This window comes from Amia ocellicauda, chromosome 17 (assembly GCF_036373705.1).
Source record: "Amia ocellicauda isolate fAmiCal2 chromosome 17, fAmiCal2.hap1, whole genome shotgun sequence".
Lineage (NCBI taxonomy): Eukaryota > Metazoa > Chordata > Actinopteri > Amiiformes > Amiidae > Amia > Amia ocellicauda.
In genome coordinates, this window is record NC_089866.1 from 1,711,911 (window position 1) to 1,728,372 (window position 16,462).

General features: G+C 44.5%; 1 protein-coding gene across 2 annotated transcripts in view; it reads right to left on the reverse strand.

Annotated features, from left to right (window-relative positions):
• The window catches only part of mad1l1 (mitotic arrest deficient 1 like 1), a 210,729-nt gene that overhangs the window by 178,401 nt on the left and 15,866 nt on the right, over positions 1–16,462 (reverse strand). For both annotated transcript variants that reach the window (XM_066689196.1, XM_066689197.1), the window contains exon 10: positions 9,220–9,306. In XM_066689196.1, coding sequence (XP_066545293.1) covers positions 9,220–9,306 — 87 coding nt within the window. The remainder of the gene's footprint in view (positions 1–9,219; positions 9,307–16,462) is intronic.

Below are 16,462 nucleotides of genomic sequence, written 5' to 3' on the forward strand. Positions count from 1 at the left end.
GCCATACGGGTGGGATGCAATTTTGAATCCGGTTACATCTTAAAACGAATCAATAAGGAACACCCATGTCCATAATTTTCCTCCCAATATGAAGGATAGCATTCAGACTAAATAATTGCCATCACAACTGCAGTCAACTCTCTCCATCACCTGTCGACTTCTCATAATGACTTCAACGAGACGTCTTTTTCATGCTTAATGTGATGCTTAGCTGTGAAGCACGAAGTTCAGGACGATTCTCAAAGTCTGCGGTTCGGAGAACATAATATTCTCTATCCTAATAGAAAAAATAGCTGCCCACGGCAAAGTTCCTCTTGTGATGAAAATTTGATGTCACTACGAGCAGCGGAGGATGGAAAGGAAGGGCAATTTGTCTTGTCAACTTGTCTCGTCTAAAACCCAAATATTCCCTTCCCACATGGCTCCCTCACGCCAATAAATCAAGCATGTCAGCTATCAATTGCGCCGGGGAGAAGAAGTTGTTAAATAAAAGCAATCATCTCTCACGTCTGAGGGATGCGGAGTCAAAAGGCTGGACGTAACGTCACATTTTAAGAGGCACAGGAAAGCCTGCCAAGATCTCCACTGATTCACACTTCAGGCCTGTCAGTTACAAAGTTTGTCTTGGAAACGCACTCTGTTTCAGTTTCTCTGTCTTTTTTTTCTGTGGCACATAAAAAAACATACAAGCCGATACCTGGAAGCGATTTTATTTGAACTAGTTATTCGACCAGTCTGTGCGTATAGATTCCCAAAGAAGTGCTGGATAAACTCATCTGATGCTTTCATCCCTGAAGCGCAGCACACATTAAAGAGCTGCGGAGCTTCCGGAAAAGGCCGCGGTGTTGTGCGTGTGATACTGCCGTTCAGTAATCACACCTGGGTTTGGGAGGGGGGTGGATTCACTGAACTCACCCTGAAGATGCTGGGGAGGTGATGATGGGACTGATAAACAAACTGATCTCTTTGAAAAATGTTATAAACAAAACAAAACGAAAAAAAAAAACGTATTTGAGCTGTTTATTTGAATGAAAAACCCCTTCAGAACGACTTCAAGGTCAAGCTCGATACCTCAGAGCGACTGAAGGCTTGATCGTGGTTTTGATTTCTCTTAAACTGTAATGCAAAGGTACTGGACTGCCACAGACGCACTCACCAAAACATGAACCGATTACGCCATGAAATAAGGCAAGCGCACAGACTGCTGGGTGGGGTTGCAAGTGATGATTATATAGAAGCTCAACCGTTGTTTTGCTAACTGGCATCAAAGACCGAGTGCACAGTTGGGAGCCGGACCCTCATGTTGACCCCAGGTGCACTTCAAAACCAACGCTCGGTTCATCAGCACTACCTGAGCCGCTCCCCCGGGACGCGATACCGCAGAGTTAATCAGCAGATGAACATGTGTTTCTATAAATATTTAAGTACAGTATTACATTTTTTAATGATTTTATTTTTAAAACAGACCGACTAAAATAAGCCGTCTAAATCACTACACTGCGGTGTCACCAGGGGATAAAGCATCTTAATAAAACATGGTTGCCAAGATGAAAGAGGACCCTGGATGGAAAAACGGAGGAAAAAATTGAAAAATAATCCAATTCAAAGCAGCTACAAAACAGATCTCAATATCTATTGACCAACTCCGGGTTGTACAGGACCACAAGGTTATAAAACGTTCTCGCTAATCAAGATCAACCGGAAGCTCAACGCTCTCCTGTCAAAATCAATACGGCTAAGAAGCCGCAGATTCCTGTGTGTAAACATACAAATATTAAATTTGTAACATGTACCAGACCAAAGTGTGTGAATTAGAGGGTTTAAAAAGACTCAGAGTGGTTTACAGACACAAACTTAAAGAGAGGTGAAGCATGAAAAAGCAATTTATACCAAACAGCACGAGGAAATAAATATAGGAAGAGAAAACATCCGCACAGAGATAAGTAGAAATGGCTTAACCCCGCCACTAAATTAAATATTAGCCTCCTTAATTAAGCCGTGTCCGTTAGCTTACGAGACGCAGCCGCCAGCCTCGGACAGGTTAATTTCTGATTTTAAATCGGGTTTAAAAGGTGCTGCCGGTACAGAAGCGCTGACATTAAAACGATCATTCGCTATCCGGGAAATTAAACCGAAGGCAACAACGACACATGTATTAAAAGAAAGTTTATCCTTAACGACACCAAAAAAAACAAGTTACCTCCCAATAACTCAATTTGTGAGGTTTTACGGTTGTGCATAAACTTCATAGGTGAGTTGTGTTAATTGGTTGCGCTCTAATCAACAGGTACGACCGATTGCCGGCAATTTAGCCGCTCTGAAATTCCAGACTATTGCCTTGCAGCCGGCACCGCAGCTGAAGCCGGGTGTAAACCATTAGCAACTCGAGAGAGGCAGGTTCAAGCGTAATTATTTTGTGTCAGTAAAATATATGAAGTGTGGCCAAAAGAGCAATAAAACCAGATAATTTTCCCCCAGTTCATATTAAGTAGGTGGGCAAAGTCATGTTTATGACTAATTTTGAACATCCGGCCGATTGATCTCCGAAGCGTAAAAAATAATGGACACGTCTCTGAAACTTCTCCCTCTGAAGTTACTTCACAGGCGAGTCAAATACGGCGCACTGAATATTTCAAAACCCTCTTCCTGATTGAAATCACAGCAGTGCTTTTCTTATAGGCACAGTATTTCATTCACTTTCAGCTGTTTGAAAGTAAGTCTTTCATATCCCCAAGGCTTCCCAAGAAACCACACACACACACACACACACACACACACAAAAAGGAAAAAAACACTCAGAACTAAAAATACAACTTCTGATACTTCATCTACTGGAAGACATGCTAATATATGCTTGACATGAACGCATTGTCTCCGCCAAAATCCTGCATTTGATATGAAAATTCAGATTTAAACCAGGAGCAATCATTAACAAAACTTTGAAAAGACATCCAGACAAATCTATAAATATCTGAACCTCACGGGTGACTTCAATGCATCGTGTTGGGTCATGTGTTAGATTATCTTCTTTCCTTTTTGGCGATTTCACTATGGTTGATAGCCAGAATGCGCAAAACATGACTTAACGTCTCCAGGGCCGAAGCGAGAACTGCGTCCCCCCGAGCTGAAGACTTGCGCTTGACCGGGGAATGAAAGCCAGGGTTCGATTTACTGACCCACACGGAAGGAACATCAACGGCACGTCAGTCGTTTAACCCGGACTCGACAACCCGTTTTGAAGACGTCCGGCGTGTGCAATAACCAGCGCTCTCCGCTCATTAGGCTCCACGGAGATCGGTCAGATCAATTCGTCAACCGGTGCCTCCAGCGCTGCAGAGTCTGCATGTTCTCCGAGATTAATGACCCTCGATGCCCCGACAGACTGAGCATCCAGGACCGCAGAGCTCCAGTCGGAGCTCGGAGGCCGCAGGGCCGGCCGCGTTAGGCAGATGTCTGTTCACAGCCTCCAACTCAGACCTGCACCATTACATGTATCGATACATCATTAATATCCACGTGGATGTATTGAACTTAAAGATTTGTTCCGTCATCAATCATTCGAGACAGCAGGACACGAGACACACCGCCTCTGCCTCCCCAAACTGCCCCGAGATTCTGCCACTCCACTCAAATAGTCGACGGTTTGCAAAACCACAGAGATAAAACCCAATTTGGCCGCGCTTTGCCAGCAAGGGAAGAGAAAAGGAGAACTGCTTGCTCTCTGTCAGATGAGCTAACAAATCAGATTTATTTTCCATTTCATCAACTTGCAACTAAAGTCTACAATAATAAATCGAAAGTGACTGCGACAATTAAGGCATTTAAAACACAGCTTGACTAAATATTAACTTTTCCCTCTGAGATCAACATCGCCAGTTCACAAAGGCTTCCGCAGACAGCAGCTGAACTCAAACTAAACAGTGGGGATCCTTGAATCTTTATTTCGTTTAGGATTCAGTCTTTCACGATGCAAACAAATCTCAAGTATAATGAGACTTTTCGGGGTTTGTTTTAGCATATTTTTTCCTGCTCATTTTGCCAGCAACTTCAAACCGAAGAGCAGTGAAAAGAGCCTGCGTGTATCTATACATCAAACAAAAGCAGAGCGAAATGAGAAAACTACAAAGCAGGTCACCCGGTTTATAATCAAACGGCACCGAGATACAGTAAGTCTCTCCTTTTTATTTTGCTTGGTGGGGGGCAAACGCAACGTCTGCAAACTGTGTCACACAAACGGAACATTTAAAAAATACTTGCATCTTTTCTTCTTAAAAGCGATGCACTCAAACTGCGATACAGGAACTCTGAAGCAATCTCTTCAGAGCAGTAAGTTGCCGCTTCACATGAAATTAGGCTCTATTGACAAATAAAGCCAAACGCACCGAGGCACTTTTATGAAGCGAAACACACAAAGTTATATCCGCGCTCTCCGCACAAGAGGGGAACAGGTGCGCTTTCACAGGCTGCCGCAGTCAACAACACGTCAGCGCTTTCAGAGGCAGATGAATTCAGGCCGGGGGGTTTTCACACGCATTATGCGGAAGGCGGCGAAGGTGGATCTTGAGGACGAGGCACGCCGAGGAGCCTTCCTTCACACCTCTCTCTCCGCGCCGCCATCTCCATACAACGCTCATTTGCATCCCGTTTGAAATGGAAATGGATTCGGTTTAAATGGGAGCTTTTTAAACCGCGTTTCTCTCCGTACCTCCGCTGAGTCACACCATTCATTCACGGTGCACAAAAAACACTCGACACCGGAAGCCAAAAAAAGTGAGACATTCAGCGTCTCTCTCTGCCGCGGGTCTGCATTCGCCCAGCCCTCCACCATTAAAAAAATTTCTGCTGAATCGGTCTTATGAGATAATTGGCGGTTTTAATTACGACCCGACTCCGCCGTATTTTAATTTTGCGCTCAGTCTGTTGTCAGGAAACGAATGAATAAACTTCAGAATTAAAAAATAAAATTAAAATAAAACGGGTATCCATTCCTTCATCCATAATATATATTAAGCACTGCCCATAAACTCAAGTTTTTCCAATTATCTTGTTTGCATAAAACCCATGAAGCGTGGGAGATAAAACCAAGTGACATGAAAGAGAGGGTTGGGGGGGGATCCCTGGATAAAAAAACAGTACAGAAACAACACCGAGATGTGGAAAAATGGGAGGGTTGGGGGGGCAGAGGAGTGGATTACACTGTACATCATAGCAGCAGCAGCTGTGGAAATTATACCGATGTCCCAATACTTTTTAAAATAGTGTAAATATCCATCGTTTGTATATTTTCTGGTCAAAATGAATCCTGTTTGTTGCGCCAGTGTCTATTATTGGAGGTCCACGCGTACATCTGGTAGAACTACAGAACCTGCAGAAAACAAAATGGATGACGATTCGCTGACATGAACCCTGAATATTAAATAAATGTGCCGCGATCTCTAATTCCGACTCGGCCGCCTGCGAAGGAAGCGAAACACCCCCGAAAAGTCACCAGCCAGCCTAACGAAGTGGCTGCACACAACAGTAAACACTAATTACCAAATCCAGCTCATTTCAAGCGGCCCCATACATCACATATGCCATTTGGGTATTGACAAACCGTAAATGGATCAGCAGCTGGAAAATTATATTAAATGTCTATTTACACGCTTCCACTCCAAACGCAGCTCCCTGGCTTTGTCGAATCCCATGTAATTAAATCATGTCGCGTGTTTATCAAAGCCAGACGCGAATGGGTCCCGTGCCAAGATCATCACATGGGTCATTTCAGGCGTTTGTTCAGGTGGAGCGTTGTCCCCCCGGGGATGAAAATCAGGGGACGGGACGTGGATTTAATGGGTCTCTGGTCAATGAAAGTAGGCTCTTGGAGGTTTCCGTTTCTCCCACTTCCTCGTGTGAGCCTCCATAACCCACACAGAGAGGTCAGGCAAGGACACAACATGACAGATTCATCAGGAACATATCTGGGCGGGATACAAAACTAGTATTGATTAGGGCTGTCAGGTGTTTTCGGTCCTGCGATCATCATATACATTTCGGGTCGATTTAATTGTTGCTAATACAGATTGATGTCACAATATATTCAAGAGCAAAATGATTTCGGATTATTAATCTATAAATCTGAGATGAGCGAAGGGCGCTATACCAAATAAAACCTGACGGATTGCAGTGCCTACATGTTCAATCTGGTGCACTGTGGTCATATTATTCACCGAGGGAGACATGCATACCTAGTTCTTATATTTAACAGCAATTACCGAAGCAATTTACATATTTGCTATGCTTGTTAGGATAGTGCGAACATTTCGTTAATGAGTTTGGAGTTTAAAGACTCTTAAACGGATGCCGCAGAAATTAATCTTAACAACAGTTGACGTCAATTTATCCCATATTAGTCAGCAATTCAATATTGGTTTGTGGGGGAAAAAGAAGTTAAGGCGGACTGTTCGTGCTGCTCATAGATCTGAAAGTCATCTTTGCACTGGAGTTAAGCAACTTCTGCTCTACAGGAAATGACTACGGCTCTCTATTGTACGTGAGACACACCGCCGACACCAGAAACACTCAGAGGAAGATGCTGGGAGGCCCTTAATCTCAGCACTCGGGTAGTAAAGAATAAGGTCAGTGAGGTCAGTAAAATAATAATAACATGAACATTGAAATAAAAAAAAACACTATGACATGCAATGATCAACCTGAACAAGTCACTGGGGTCTAAACCTGAACAATGCAGGTATTGTGCAGTAAAAACTCAATTTATTTTGGTTAGAAAACTCGTGACAACCTACACAACTCACAGATTGTTGTATATTTTGCACAATCCCACATGCAAGAGCACTAGCAACAGTGTATCCATTCATTCCGTTTGTGTTTGGATTAATCCCTTTACTAACGGCTGCGATTGAACCGCACGTTGTTTCGGTTTCAGACGGGTGACTCATCGCCCGTAACTCTTATCCCTGCTGTCCTAACGTAAGCAGACAGCGCTGAGGCAACGACATCATCTCCAAGTCATTATTTGCTTTTTACTTACATCCACAGCCGGCTGCGTCCGACTCGTACGCGCTGGCTTTTCTGTATTAAACTGCCTAATATAAAACCCTGCAAATGGGATGAAATGGCATCCACTTTCTATTAACTTCAGTTTCCACTACATTAGAGGGAATGGAGGGAAAAAAAGATGCTTTTATTGCTACTAATTTGTTTAATCTCTTTTAAAAAGGGAAATTAAATAAACAAGAATGTCTCTGAGGGTTTCAGTTAAAAAAAACAGAAGAAAACACTGAAAGGCTGATTCAATTATATTTCATTACAATGTGCATTTCAGGTAATATCATGAATGTGAATCGATCTGGACCAAATCACTGTATTTGAAAAACTAAGATGACCAGATACTATGAATTGGAAATGACCTAAAAAAAAAAAAAAAAAAGAGAGAAAGATACCACAGAACCACACAGTTTAAGAGATGCAGAAATACAGGTAAGGGGGGTGTGATACAAAAGATGTAACAGAGTTAATTGGATCTTTGCAGTCGTCAAAAATAATTCCGATCAGGTTAATGTTAAAAAGGTAAAACAGACAACCCCTGCTCATCCATCCGGTTTCAAGAGACAACCACCATCCAGGTGTGACTGACAGGTCCGAGGGCTTCGCCGCACAATCCGAGCAACTTATTTCAATTCAAAACGTTTTCTGTCATTTTTGTTTCACCCCCCACTCCTTCCTCGGATCATAAATTACCCTCTCAGTGCGCCGACAACGGGCCAAGAGCAATTAAAGACCGAGCATCCTGGCAAACTCCCGGGTCTCAAGAGGCCCGTCTGAAGAGGAGATCTCAAGTCCTGTGTCGGGGCTCCTACAGGCACGCCAGCTTCAATACGCCACAGAAAACCACCATATCGTGACCTTTTTCTAAACACGAGAGGTGCCCATTGAAATATATACATGTATGTAGGAACACACAGTCTTTCAATGTGCAGGAACGGCACGCACCAGCCGGTCATATGACCACTGACTATTATTTCAAATCTCACACCAGAATCTAATATATAAATCTATAAAGCTAAAATATTACACCCACAGTAAGAGAATCTCCCCCATGCGGTGCACTGGGGCATCTGGGCACACATCTCAATTGCATAAACTATGAATAAACGCCAACATCCTCATCGCCAAATCGGACCGAACGGCACATGAGGGCTGGCCGCACGGCGTATGCATGATTCGTGCCGTTTCGCCGGGCCGAGATGAAAAGATCGATCGCTGTTTTAAGAGTCGCCATGTTCTCCGCGTCTCGGAGTCTCGCTGCAGTGGATTAAAATGATCTGCTGTTTTTTTATCCTCCCGCAGTCTGTTATTTGCCAGCCCGGGCCACACAAAAGGACTTCTGACAGAGTTGTTAAATGAAGAAACTGAGCAGAAAATTGGAATAGCAATCAATATGGAAACCTGTAGGGAGCACTAAAACCCCCCTAATGATTATGGCTTCAACACAAACCCAGCACCGGGGTGAGCTACAGTCTCTCCTGATGCGCACGACTGCTGGGACAGAGGTCGCTGGGTTTTTTATCATATAAATATATAAAAGGAAAGCAGTAATGGTGCCAGAGTTCCAGTAGGCATCTATGTAAAGGTCTGCTGGCATTGATCCATAGAGATGGGACTGAGTCACGTCAGCGCAGCGGGACGGAGAACGCGGTCCTCTGCCCCTTCAAACGGGTTTATGAAAGGCAGCGGGTCGGGAGAGACAGGGAGCATCTGGATCATTAAAACACAAAGAGATTGATACCAGCAAACACAGGAATCACACAGACGGACGAGGACTCGGAGTGTCGGGAAACTTTCACCTTCTAGAACTGTCGGCCCGGGGATCTCGTGTTTATACGTAATCGGGCCTCTCCACCGAGACGGGGGGATAAACGGTGGACGCCTTGTGAATGAATACATGAGGAACACACACACAACTACGTTACTGCACAGAGACCAGTCTTTTGGTAATAAACACTCGATTTTAAAAGAACATTTGCTTATTTGTGGTGCAAAATGTCACGTGATCTCATCCCAAATACATCTGAAATAATTATGTGCGTGTGTGTGTGTATGTGTGAACATGAAACAAAAACACACTTTAGTCGAGCTCACGCTCGACGCTAAAACCGCTCCGCGAGGGACAAGACGGGAGCGAACGTTCGGCGGTCTGCTCTGGCGCTCGGCCCCTACCTGCTGGTGACGGAGTAGTTCTGCTGCTTCAAGGTAATCTCCCTTTGCTGGATCTGAATGATCTCTCTTGACAGGTCCTCCGGCCGCCTGCGGATGAGAAATTCACACACAATGAGGAGCGTCAGCCGAGAGACGACACTCGACACACGGCAGGCAGGGATTCATGTACCAGCAGAGAGGTACCGGAGGAAACAGAGGGAGAGAGAGAGAGAGAATATGAAAGAAAAAGACATGGGTACAGTTCTCAAGATGTTGTACAATAGTGTGTACATTTACTTTTTAAATAAATAACTGAGAGGAGAACAAATACAACATGAAGGTCTTTGTTCTCCCCACTACAGACTGCAGAAACATCTCAGAGTGATGTGGAAGCAATTTAAACACACTCCCTCTCTCCGAAATGATGAATTATCACAGATTATTTTTTTACTTTCATGTCATTCTGGTTTCCAGCATTGAGTTAAGTATTCCTCCACAAAGGAGCCCCCAATAGGTGACTTTCAAACAGTACAATGACCCGCTCTTAATAAAAGTCCACAACGCACTTTGAAGCGACACTCTGGGCTACGTTGCGCGCTGCTGACAGAGAATAATCAGTCACTCTCCACACAAAGGTCCTCCGTGTACTTAATAAACGAAGCCATTAAAATAAAGGGGGCAGAATGAGCAGAAGTACACGGCATCGATGATATTGTGCTCAGTGGGATCAGACAATAAAACACACACAGAATCAACGTGTAACATCCTACTGTCTACAGCGTTATTAGGGTCATTGCACCCGATTGTGCTTGAGGGAAGTAAAGGAACCGTTCTCTTTGATCAGCCCATCCCTGGCGTCACATCGTACTTGGATCAGTCAGGTTTGGAGTTGTTGGTTTCTGTCCAGGGCGGGGAAACGCCTGCGTCAAAAGCGTACAGATTTAAATTTGTGTTCTCTCCCCCCGATTAGTTCATCACCCTTTGCTTTACTTCATTATTCATTCAATCATTCGCTCATTGAAATGGGCAGCAGTCGATAGGATGACAGCGGCGGAACCCGTCAAGAACGCAAAATGGAAACGCAAGTTGTACAAGACTGATGCGCTTGTTCGCCTGAACGCCTGAATACTGGAGCGTTACAACGTCAGGTTCTGCACAAGTGGACGAGATGTCTTCAACAGAATGTTCAACTTCTTTAAAACATATATAAAATAAAAACATCTCGAGGAGGCAACACGTTCTTCTGAATTAAAGCCGTAAAAGAGGAGCGCAGCGAAGCATCCGCAGAGGGAATAAAGTGAAGAATCCCTCAGAGACAAAGAAACCCATTTCCCTGAAGAACAGCTGTGGCCCAGCTGTTGCTCTTCCCGAAAACATCGGCCCACGTGCCCGGCCGTGTCCTGTCGGGCTCCAAGGACTCCACTAACACAGGGGCATAAATCTTCACTGAGGCCGGCAGCATCTCAAATGACCAAACTTTTCTAAAACATATACCACAGGGACGCACATTTTTCACACACACACACGCAGAGGACGTGTATATTTCACTTTCTGGAAGATAAAACTGTCAGCACGTGTATACAACTGTCCCTTTTTGGACACACTTCTCAGCGGCATCGACTTCTCATCTTTCAAAGCCATGCAGCTCGTGCATTTCAAAAGCTCAGTTTCAGGTCTGAGGGGGCACAGAATTGAATTCTCACCAGATACCATGTACTTGAACACCACATCTCTTTAAAACAAGATCATCTGACACACGGGAAAGTTATACTATAATTAGAACACACCTAACACTTTGTAATCGTCTATTTCTCAGCTGTGCCATTTGTAATAAGTCACACTTAGCCTAGTTTTGACCTCCTAGTTATTGTTCTATATTTTCAGGAGGGGTGAGTGTATGTTGGCGAAAAGCACGGCTTCATTTAAACTCTTGCATACCAATAAAACATTAAAATAACACAGCCAGGAACAGGCAGAGATAAGCACCACAATGGCACACCAATGGGAACACAAGATAAGCTTTAAAGAGACTACATCCTTTCTTTGCAAAAGGAAAGAAAAAAAAAGTTTAATTAGCTCACTCTAATTGTGAAGCAAACAGAAATATTTAATCTTTTCATTGGGGAAGACTGGCACACGGCGCCGAGTCCCACACTTCTCTTCCAGACGTCTAAACATCTTGCATCAACTTTGGTGGTACAACAAGGCTGGAACATAACTGAACTATTACTGAGCGCAAAGTCACAGCCAGCTTGCGGTGAATAATAATAATAATAATAATAATAATAATAATAAATAATAAATAGTTTGTGGTTTTCCAAAGAGCTTTACTCATATTAATGAGAGTCAACAGCCCTGGTCCAGGAGGGTTAAAGTCTCTTCTGGTTCCAGTCCATCGGAGATCAGAACCTTCACGTGCTAAACCCGTTCACACGGTCCCTTCTGTAGCGTCCTGCTCACCACACATGGGAAGACACGCATAAACCCTGGGGGACGGTGCAGCCCAAGGTCAAGGTGGCAGGGGTCTGCTTTAACCAATCATCGTCTGAAAAGGAACCCACGCGTTCAAATCTCACAGCCAACGAAGGCCATCTTTACAATGTCCATTTCCTCGGAGAGCAAATTCAGCAGCACTTTCATTCACTTCGCTGCAAAGGAACGGACCCTCAAGTAACACCGCGAGTGCATGTGTGTGTGCGTGAGCGTGCAAGAGTATGTGCGCCCCCAGTGGTCTGGCAAAGAGCAGCATGTCCCGTAACAGAGTAAACCTGAAAACTTCCCAGAGCCTCCCAAAGTAATGTATTTTTCAGCTGGAGTTTAAAATGTACAGGTTTCCACCTGCCTCCCCCCTACCCCCTTCCCCACAGGTTACAAATCATCTCTCCTGGCTGACAGGTGCTGAGTTTAATAAAGTGAGAGATCTCTCTGAATTAGCTCTGGCACCATCTGTCTCAGCCCTCCGTTCCATCAAGGCGCAACTTTTCATTCATCTGTCCGCCAGGCAGCGTCCCAGACTAATAACCTCCGGAAACGAATTACACACCTGTCCCCCGACACATGTAAATAAAACGGAGAGATCTCGGGTTCTCTGGCTCCTGCGCTCTCAGCCTCCGTGCACCGAGAGGATTAAAAGGGCTTCGAATAGGCTGGGGCTCCAATTAAAACACAACAGGCCCCAGCTCCCTCCCGGGGCCCAACACATCCGCCTGATTAGAAGAGGCGAAGAAAGATTTATCAATCGCAGAGCTGAAGGAGGCCGATATAATTCAGAGTGTGCCTCAATGGCTGGCCTGTTTTGCAGTCGATGTGATGGTGCCTAAAGATGAACAATAGCAGCACATTCAACAAAACAGCCGGCTTTTTTATTTTCTCTATTCCCTCCTTCCCATTCCATCCATCCATCCATCCATCCATCCATCCGCCCACACTTTCAATTGCCACGTATTGTGTTGGAATTCTTTGGCACCGGACAAAACGCTAGAGGAATTCTGGGAGCCACATTCTTATTAAAGTTAAAAGCCATTTACATACTGATTAAACTTTTATCAGGCCTTTTAATACCGAGCCGCCGGAAATGCTTAATTTTCATTTGTTCGATCGCCGGCTCCAGGTGAATGTTGTCGGATGAATAATGTGGAATTACGGTGCTTTATTGTCAACCGATTTCCATCAGGTTTTTCATTAAGTCAAAGTTAAACAGCGGCACTGAGGGCTACTGGGCGGCTCTAGAGGCAACACCCCAGAAATACGCATCTGCACATCTCATATTGAAGTGCTAATAACTCACGCCTAAACTTCATCAATATATAAACGAATAAGGCCGCCCCCACCGAGTCTCCGCCGTGATCACGTCAGTTTGCTTAAGAGTTGCCAGACCCTTAATTTGACGTTTCAGACCAGAACCAGAATGACCGACTGCCCATTGTTAAAGTCGCCAAATTGTGCATCTTTTTAAGACATGAAGCTTCCAGAAAAACACACAAAACATTGTCACAATTCACAAGCATAAAAAAATAAATTAATCCACATTTTGAAGAGCATACAGACATATTTTAAGGGTTCTTCTACACAAACACACAAGACTATTACCACACATTATTCAAACAGCTGCCCAACATCTGCAGCTAAATCTCTCTCATCGAGGCTGCAGAGAAGATCTTGTCAAGGGGGCCACTCAGCTTGCACCTGCCTGGCAGACCCTACAGTGGCAGGGGACATACAGTTGTAACTGACGGTGGGAAAAGCAGGACCTTTTAGAATGTCGTCTTCAGCTGAGCTTGCAGGTAATATAAGTTTACTGGTCCTGTGAAGGGGATTTCTTATTGTATAGGAGATGTTGTCTGCATGGGATAAAGTGTCTTACACAATAAAGAGACACCCTTTACACTTATTATAAATCACACACCTAAGGATTAGACACACAAATATTTTTAAAGAGGGGGAAAACAGCATTTATTTTCATTTCGATTTAACAATCCTGTCACTGACATGCAGTAGACAATCTGTGTTGTGTTTTCAAGCTGGTTAAACTTAAGTAAACTATGAAAACCATCCTGTGAACCTGGCAGCACTCTTTGTTGATTTCTGACAAAGGCACAAGTACAGGGATGTCTAGAGACGCTGCCCTGCAATTGGCTGGTGATTTATAAGACAGATTAGACAGACTGGAAGCACACACACCAGCATCTGCTGTGAGAGGCACCTGCGCCGGCCTTCTGGGACGTCCAGCTCCATCACGCTCTCCTGCAGGCATCCCTCCCCACACTCGCAGTCAAATTAGCCGACGGGAACGCTGCCTTCCCCTCCGTCTCGCCGGCAGAATCTAAATCTACCCAGTTAAATTGAGCGATTGTTGAGGGGTTTGTTTATCTGCACATGAAGTACGTGAGACAAGTGCATCGCCATCAATTACCCATTTCAAAACATCGAAGCTGATGAATTGAACTCTCATACAATCAAAATGCCACGTCTCGCTCTTCTCCCGGCAGACCCAGGCCGGCCCAGAGCATCCAGACCCCGAGCAAACGCCTGCCATCGACGCAGCCCAACCGCGCGGCAAGACGCATCGGTGTCTCGGTCGGCAACAGAGAGCCCAAGTCAGACAGCAGAGGATGTGTGCGTTAGAGCCCAGAGCGGATCTTAGTGTGTGGAGAAGAAAGTGACTCCTCTGTAAATGTAACTCCTATAAAGAGTGATGCAGTCCCGATCATATATATATAAAAAAAAATATATATATATATGTATATATGTATATATGTATGTATGTATATATTATATATATATATATATATATATATATATATGTATGTATGTATGTATGTATTATGTATGTATATGTATTATGTATATATATATATATATATATATATATATATATATATATGTATATATATATATATATATATGTATATAACCATTGAGAGGGGAGCCGGCAGAAAATGAGATCGTGCCGCTTTTAAAGACTCTTACACACTGCTGCGTCAACACTTGAGGCACTTCTAATTATTTCACTTTATTTTTTTCAATTATATGCTTTTAAATTAGGCACTCGCGTAATAAGGTTAGTGGAGCCCGATTCCCGTGCATGAATAATTAGCAGTCACATTTCACAACAAAGCGCGTCGCAGGGCTCCTCTCCATTAGTATTATACTCTTTTCTCTTCCATCCTCCTCTTTTCCCCCTCAATTGTTACTCCCTCATCCTCTAACAAACAGATGCTATGGAATCTCTCCACCGTTCAGAGCAATCAGGACTCATTCTGCCGGTTTTTAACCCCGGTTATTGCCTTTGCCGGGGGATTTTCGCGAGCCGCGCCATCTCAATTAAGATGGCCGGTCCCGGTTGTGGCACGAAACGGGGGGGAGGGGGGGGGCGGATGTTGGCGAGCAGACGGCGGGATGTTTCCCAATCCCTGGATTAGCCAAGGCAAGAAAGAAACCAGCGAACAAAAGAAAACTTCCTGTGATTAATGAATCGCTGTGGTCTGGAAGGAGCTCGTGTGCTGTGTTAGCAGGGCCTGGAACGACCGCAAATAAATGACCCGTCTGATAGATGTGGAGGATTACGGCTCAGGCCAGTTCAGGTGAATACTTGTACCCTTTTCCTAATTTAACAAAAGCCCACAGGACCAATCCCTGCGGGGCAGTGCTAATTACACAGCCCGGGCCAAGCGAGACTGGGATCGAGAGTTAGTAACACAGACGGCCTCTTCTCTCAGTCTTCGACACGAAGGACACCGGTGTCGCAACCCAGGGAATCCAGGTGGGAGAGGAGAGATATCACACATATTATACACTTCAGAACTTGTTATGGGTTGGGAAAAGCTGATCTAAACTTTAGTGCTTAACGAGAAGCAAACTTTTATCACTCTTAGAAAAAAACAAATCAAGAAAAGACCGCCTCCCCCCCTTGGCAAAAGACACGAAGTTCTAGCTCGACGCATGGTCTTCAGTAGGAGACTCAAAACAAGTTAGCCAAAACAGCAGCTCTCTCAGTCTGCCCATGTCCTACGTGCGAGTTACTGCTCCCAGAAATTGTTCGCTAAATGTCCTAACGAGGGCCAGGTCCTGAAGGACGTGGTATGAGCCGCCGGTAACCGCCAGCACTGAGCAGATGTCACACCCGCTGGTAACCTGACAGAAAGCAGCAGAGACCTTGGGCAGAAGGCTGTCCAGGTTAAGCGAAACACTCAGGATTCTGCAGAGGATAAATAAGTGCAGAGGAATGTGTGTTCAGCTCGGCAGGAACAAAGCCCTGCATCACTCAAGTGTGCACCGAGAGCCGGTGCTTGGAGTCGAAAGACAGCCAGATAGAGCAAAATAGGAGGGGAGATAAACTCACGAATAGATGAAGTAAAACAAAAACAAACTCTCTGCCCTGATCGCCTCCCATGCAGGATAAACAATTTGCAGATTCCACAGGACAAGGGTTTGAAATCGATTTCTCTTTGCAATCAGTCGAGACATTTCATCTAGGAAAAGCACTTAAGAACATAAGACAGTGTCCAGTCGAGAGGAGCCCATTCGCCCCATCGTGCTCGTTTGGTGTCCATTAATAACTAAGTGATCAAGGATCCTATCCAGTCTGTTTTTGAATGTTCCCAAATTGTCTCTTCAGCCACATCGCTGGGGAGTTTGTTCCAGATTGTGACTACTCTCTGTATAAAGAAGTGTCTCCTGTTTTCTGTTTTGAATGCCTTGAAGCCCAATTTCCATTTGTGTCCCGGGTGCGTGTGTCCCTGCTGATCTGGAAAAGCTCCTCTGG